At 32.1% G+C, this 7447-nt stretch overlaps 1 protein-coding gene across 1 annotated transcript in view; it reads left to right on the top strand.

Annotated features, from left to right (window-relative positions):
* The window catches only part of LOC110110170, a 17775-nt gene extending 10630 nt beyond the window's left edge, over positions 1 to 7145 (top strand). Inside the window, exons 9-14 of the mRNA XM_028698034.1 lie at positions 4662 to 4729; positions 4991 to 5032; positions 5100 to 5172; positions 5250 to 5299; positions 6699 to 6776; positions 6859 to 7145. Coding sequence (XP_028553867.1) covers positions 4662 to 4729; positions 4991 to 5032; positions 5100 to 5172; positions 5250 to 5299; positions 6699 to 6776; positions 6859 to 6996 — 449 coding nt within the window. The 3' untranslated portion in view covers positions 6997 to 7145. The remainder of the gene's footprint in view (positions 1 to 4661; positions 4730 to 4990; positions 5033 to 5099; positions 5173 to 5249; positions 5300 to 6698; positions 6777 to 6858) is intronic.
* Positions 7146 to 7447: the final 302 nt, after the last annotated feature.

Raw genomic sequence — 7447 nt, 5'->3', positions numbered from 1 at the left:
GAGCTAATCTCATGCATTAATAAGGGCTAGCAATCATAGGTTAGGCTTGCCATGCTTTACTCAACTCAAATCCTTGGAATCTTCTCCAACCATCCAAAATGATCAATTCCAGCAAACTGTATCCCATCCTAACTCTACCTCAACTCCTCCATCTATAAATAAGGCCCCCACAACCATTGAAATGGTTGTGAAAGTCTTGAGAGCCCAAATTGAGAAGAGAGAGAGAAAGAGAGAGAAAGGCTAATTATTGTATAAAAATTCGATCCAATTATCAAAAGATCTTGGACCCTTTAAGGACATTTTAGAGGATTTCAATATCTCTCTAGCAAGCTCAAGATCATCCAAATTCATCTACAGGATTGTAAGATATCTTAACTTTTCTCTAAATTTTTAATTTAAAACTACAACAAATCTACAACACATGAAGTCTCCAAACTTCAGTTATTGGGAGATTATGTTTCTATAAAGCTGCATTTTAAACTTCATCCAATTTGGACACATATTTTGCAAGTTATCACAATTTGATAATTTGGGCTCTAGTAAGAGCAGAACCGTCCGATCGCAATAGATACGCGATTAGACGGATCAAAAAACATCATCCTGTGCTTCCAAACAATGTGCCATATAGCAGATTGAATACGTTCGATGCGTCTGAGGACACGTGGCATCCTCTGATACGATGCTTCCATTTTGAATTAAGAAAGAAATTGATTTGAAAATCAAATTATATAGCTAAAACTTCCAAAATTCATAGAAAATCCATTACTTTACTAATTTTTTTGTGGTTGGGTTCGTTGGAAAGGTTTTGAGTCCTAATTTTTATTAAAATTATAATTGAATTATTTTGATGATGGGATTATGAGTTATTTTAGATTGTGTAAAATTTAGTTTTAGCAATTTTCTCATAATCCTGTCATCAATTTGAGCCTAAATTTTGGTGATATATTTTTGAACATCTTAGGCATCACTTGTAAAATTCTTAGGATCACATGTTCAAAGGATTTATGTGATATAAATTTTCAAAGTAATAGGTCTATTTTGGACCCAAAATTTTAAAAATTCATGACTACAAATTTTTAGAATTATGTTGCATAATTACTGTGGTGTGCTTGCATATGTTTGAGGGTTTGATGACAAACATTTCAAATCTATTTGAATACTAGAGACACCATTAAGGATAATAATTAAGGACATGTTTAGAAAACTTAAAAAAAATTCTAGTAATTAGGATACATATCATTTTGACACAAAACTTTGAACATTTAAACTTAGTGACACATACAGCCCATAGAATTTTTCTCACTGGTTTTAAAATTCATTAAGTTCCTTAAATGATTTTTGTAAGCTTAAATACTTAATTAGGCATTAAACTTTCTAAAAATACTAATAAATTAAATTTAATTCCAAAAATTACATACAATACCTCAAACTGACCAGAATTTAATTTCCAATCTAAAAAGAATAAAACTCCTTTAAGTTGACATCAAATTTATGCTTTATTAAATTTTAATTAAAATTTAATATTTAATTAATTTCTTTGATTCAAAATTTTATAAAATTTTCAAACACTTGAGAATCTTTGCTTAGGTCATTCCTAGCCATTAGAGTTGATTTCAAATAGTTGGGAATTCATTTGGATTCAAATCATTAAAACACCCTTAATTAAGCAATTTTTGAAAATTCAATAAATACCTAAATTTCTAAAAATCATAACTAATTCTAAAAAAATCAAATTGATTAAATTCAAAGGCATTCAACTCAAAATAAAATCTAATATTTATAAAAAAAATGTCAAATCTTCAAAAATTAGTCGAAGCCAAAAAGTCAATAGCTTGGTCAAACTTAAGTCAAAATTTAGATCCAAACTTCAAAAATTATAACTTTTCATAAAAAAACTTTAAATTAAGAAAACTAAAACTCTAATTGCTCATCATAAGGTTTAATATTTATAAAAAATCTGAAACCTTCAAAATTAACTTTAATTTAAAAAATCAACTTTTGACATTGAGTTAACACATTAAAATAATTCCAATAATTCTTAAAAATCCAATAATTAATGAAAATTACATAAAACTTCAATTTGTTTAATATAATAATTTAACCAACATTCTAATATACAACAACCACACCATAGATGAAGTTTTTAGGATGGACTATTCCGGACTACGGGGCTACGTGTCCTTAGGTGGCCTGGTTCTTTGAGCCTGGTGACACAACGTCATGAATGAATTCAACAGAGTGTAAGAATTTAAATTAAATCATTCTTAATTAGTTAACTTAATTAAAATTCATAATTCAACTACATCGACAAGATTTTTGGGATGGACTACTCCGGGTTGCGGAGCTACGTGTCTTAAGGAGGCCTGATTCCTCGAGCCTGATGTTACAATGTCACGAACCTGTTGATGGAAAATATAAACTAATTCAAATTTAAAATCAATAATTAATCGGATTAATTAAGATTAATCAACCCTCTTGATTTCCCACTAACTAAATCAACTTAATCAACACTGATTACTATTGAGTAACCTAGGCCTATGAGGATATTAATTTAGCCTCATAAAAGGTGAAATAAAGTTCATAGCCTCGATAAACAACAAAGTAATAATCATTTCACAATTACAATATATCCTTAATTAAGCTTTAACATATTAATATTTAAACTCAAACATAAATCTCTCCTTTAACCTTTAACAAACTCAAACATTAGACAATCTCAATAAACAACCTAGTTTAGGACCTACCCCAGCCACACGACCTTCTATACACACTTTAGATGATTTGCTAGGACAATCGATTTTAGATATAGGCTAGGCCGATGTTTACTTTACTGTTGTGTGCCGAGTTTTCTGAGTTTTCATTGTATTTTGTGATTGAAATTGATTGGTGTTTATTTATTTTTTCTGCATTGTGTGGATTGATGTGTTGAGCGATTCGATTACCCTTAAGTTAGGAATGATTTGAATGCTCACTGAGTTTTCTGTAGGTGACCACGCTCATATAGGACAATAAAGGGGGCTAAATAAATAATAAATATAACTGCTACATGTACTTCAGCTGCGTAGCCTTCAAATAAAAAAAGCGTGGTCAAGTGTGTTTATTTTTCTGTACATATATATAACTGTATGAGAATTGATTTGGTTATTAAATGGGAATTGATTTGGTTATTAAATGCTTAGGATAACCTTGCAGGAGAGTCTAGAATTTTTTTTTTATTTTATGTCAATGTAATTTGATTAAGTATTGAGTTGTGAAAGAGTCTTTGAGTTTGGGATACTTAGACCCAAAATCGAATTTCCAAGAGAAAAGAATACCCCTTGGGGGATAGTCATTTTCCATTTGAAAGCTCAATTTTGGATCACTACACTACCCAAAGTGGGAAGAATAACCTCACCCTCGGGGGTGGAGTTTTCTTTCCCATTTGGGTATCTAAGTACAATGGACCCAAAGAGCCCGAGGAGGAGAAGATCGAGGAGCTGAAGATAGAAGAGTATCCCACTCAAAGTCTACTTGCATCTTTCTTTCTTAGTATTAGAATCTGAGTCTGTGGTTGGTGGTGCCCGACTACTTTTAATTTATGTAATTTTTGTTTGTAATAAATAGGTCAATTGTATACGGACATTAATTTGAGAAATTAATTATATTTATTGATGTGTGATTTATTTTACTTGCGCATAGGATCTTGCCTTTTTTTCTTAGTTTTTTTTTTTTGCGTTTGTGTGCCGTCTTTTGTTTTAACTTGAATTCAATCGGAGGCTCATGAGGGTACGCAATACATTATACTTCTTCATATAATTATATTTATTTAATTATTCTATTAGAACAAGTTTCCTGCATGTCTTTAGTTTTGGATCCATTTCTACTGTGTAGTAAGTTTTGAAAAGACAATTTAGCCATCAAGCAATATTGTTGATAGTTCGTTATCGCCTACTTTGATAGAGGATAAAATTCTTCACTCAACACGAAAAGTGAGGCAATAATCAAAAACATGATTAAAATGTGAAATAAACTATTTTAGGATATTGATAAACACAATTTTTTTGAGTTAAGCACAGAAATGTTTGACAGAATAAAACTCTTCACTCAATACGAACCGAACCAAACAAAACTTTACACTACAGAGACAGTGATTGACGTCACACTTTACACTACTTTTCAAGAAAACTTCACAATTTTGAATTCTATGAGAACGTGCCGTAGAAGCATTATACCTTATTTGCACCTCCTTTCGTCTTAATATCAATGGACAATACATTTGCAGAGTTTGCCTATCTTCTGTAGAGTAAAAGTTGCAATAATTTTATTTTGTTCCAAACAATACAACATAACAATAACACAACATTTGCAAATGAGTCCTAATTCCTCGAGAACAGTCAAAACAAACTTATCTAAAAATTGACATGGATAACTTCTGATGGATTCTTACATATTCAACATGATGGCTTTGGTGTATATATACTTAACGAGTACTAGGTTTTTTTTTAAGGAAACATAGAGCTACTTCAACCATGTTACATTTAAAGTCATTTAAGGAGTGTATTTGGTATGATATGATGCCTTTCATAGAGACAGGCTTCATTTTTTAATGTATTTACAACAGAAATTCTTATTTTATTAAACATATGATGAGATATAAATGAGGTTCTGTTTGATTTCTGCAGATTCAGGTTATAGAAATGATACAATTGCCATTATTAAGCCTGCCTCAGCCCCATCTAATGCGATGGAAGTAAGTCTTAATAAGATATGCTTGCTCAAAAAATTCCGTATTGACATCTGAAACTGAAAAAGAAAAAAAAACTGCAGTAAACCTATGAGATGACTGAGGATTACATTTATTATGTCAGCGAGGAAGAATTGGTTTTATTTGTTTTTTTTACAACTTTTGCTGAATTATTACTATTTTTTTAAGTTAGGGTAATGGTCATGTAGATGTTTTATGAGTTACTGCTGGTGACCTTCCTGTAACTAAAATCAAATTTACCTACAGGAAAGCATTTTACGACAAAGAAAAGTGGACAATTTACCATGTGTAAGCTGTTGAGCTCTCAACTTTGACCCTAATTCTGTGGGAAATTTTACTATCATTTTATTTTCAGAATTCTAAAGACGTGAGAGACAAAGTGATGAGCGATTCTTTGACTCATAATTCTTTTTCAAAGGCTCAAAAAGGTCAGCATATTTCTCCATTCAAGTGCATCATTATCTTTATGCCAGTTTTCTAACTCAGCAAGTTTACATTAATGCAGCTGAAAAAAATGAAGCCTTGGGTAAGAGGAGCTTTGACAAAGAAAACAAGATAAGTCATTTTTCTTCTATGTAAATATAAGCTGCAGGTGCTATCTTATAATTGTTGACCCACATGCTAAAAGCGTGTGAAACAAGGTGAAACAGGTGAATTAAGTGACGCACGTGTCGGCGCGGCGCATCACTTGAAGGGACAAACCTTCTCCGATTGCCAAAAGGAATGCACCGTTGTAATCAGAGCGTTGAATTCGCCTAAGAGGGAACCCCTCGCAATCAAATCAGACAAAAATGGTTAAAACAAGGGACCGACACCTGAAATTCACGCGCTATATTGTCCAAACGACCTTTGAACGCAAAATGGACTTCGCCGTTACGTTCGGAATGTCGACAATACCTAGAACAGACTATAATTTTGTCCTATGAAATTCGTTGGATTCAGACAAAATCTTATTATCTCAATCAGAAATATAAGAATACGAGGGGGCGAGCGCTATGGCATGCAAAACTTGGGATAAACTATTGAAAAACAACACAATATCTCTCTCTTTCTCTCTATTTTTTCATGATAAGAAAATTTTAGAAGCTATGTCTCTGTTGTAGGTAGCCAAGGCGTTATGTTTAGAAAATTTGGGCGTCTAATGAGATAATTAAATCTACAACTATTGTTAACTCAATGTGTCAAATGTAATGACTAACCATTTATGATTAACTTCATGACTTTCATTAGGAAAGAAGCTTATGTGAAGAAAAGTTTGCCAGCAAGCTGTTAGAATAGTTATTTTTAAAAGTGTATTTGTAGCCCAAATGATGTGAATCAAGTTTAGCAAATATTTGAGTAAAGATCATTGAGCATGTTGCCTAGTGGTACTTCCTCTTACCTCCAAAATGGAGGTCTTAGATTTAAGTCTTTGTTTGGGACAATTTTCTTAGTGCTTTTTAAAGTAGCTTTTGATTAAAAGAATTTTAATTCAAAAAATTTTTATATTAAAAAAGTTACTTTAGAAAGCAGTTGTCCCAAACGAAATCTAAATCTTTAAAAATTGTCTTAATTAGATGCTTAGGTTAGATTGGCTTTTAAGTTGGACAGTAAGGCTGTAAATGAGTTGGAACATGGGCAAGCTTGGATCTTGTTTAACTCATTTCATTGACCATCAAGCTGAAGAATGAGCTGCCTTCATGTTTGTTATTGTTAATGATTTTGAGAGTTTTTATGATAAAATTAATGAGAAAATATAAGCTTTATGTATATACTGAGTTCTTATCAAGCCAAATATTATTTATTACATCAGTTGTTAACATCTCTGCAAGTAAAAATTATCTTCTGAATATGACCTGCTCTTCCAAACACTCAGTTAAATTTGCAATCTTATTAGACTGTCTATTTTCGTGGTCCTTTTTCAATATAATAAACTAGTTTCTTTGATCTTACTATTCATCCTTATCAAGTTCACAGTAAAGAAGGTAAATCTGATGCTTCCATGAAGATGAAGACAAAGCAAAACTCCGATAGTTCCGATGTAATTTCGAAGGCAAGCCATATTCACGCTACGAATGTCTTTTTAGCATGGGAAGAGTTATAAGGAGGGAAGTCCTAATACTTCTGCCTTGCAGGTCTTTGACTTCCATGCAAGAGGTAAGCTACAATCTCTTACTGTTTCGGATCTAAAATGCTTTCTTGCTAGTAAAAAGATGAAGGTAGGCGGTAAAAAAGAAGAGCTCATTGGACGAATTACCGCAATGCTTGACTGATTATTGAGTTTCCAACTTTACTCTTTTGTCCTTTTTTTGGGCAAAATTTTACATTTTATTGCACTTAAAATAATGGAGAACTTGAAGAGGATAAATATATGTGGATTGCCATCCTATCATGATTTCTCGGTGACTTTGGCTTTGAAGCGATAATCTCAGCAGGAAAATTCTCAAACGGCTTATGAACGCAGTAATATGATGCACTTTTTTTTTTTGGTTTTTTTAGGGTTCATTGTTATGTTTCCTAACGAAATGAGTCCTTCATATTTGGAGAGATTATTACTTACGGAGTCCGGAACGTTGTCTTGACTCCAATGACGTGAAACACAGATTTTTTTCTCTCTTATACCAGTTTGTGTATAAGAGAGAAAAAATTCATATATTTTCACGTGATTGGAATCCGGATGACATCCGGACTCGGAGCGTAATCATTTTTCGCATGTTTAACACA

This window comes from Dendrobium catenatum, unplaced genomic scaffold (assembly GCF_001605985.2).
Source record: "Dendrobium catenatum unplaced genomic scaffold, ASM160598v2 fragScaff_scaffold_1035, whole genome shotgun sequence".
In the NCBI taxonomy this organism is placed as follows: Eukaryota; Viridiplantae; Streptophyta; class Magnoliopsida; order Asparagales; family Orchidaceae; genus Dendrobium; species Dendrobium catenatum.
The sequence above is the reverse complement of the archived record's forward strand: the minus strand, read 5'-3'. Positions and strand labels throughout refer to the sequence as shown.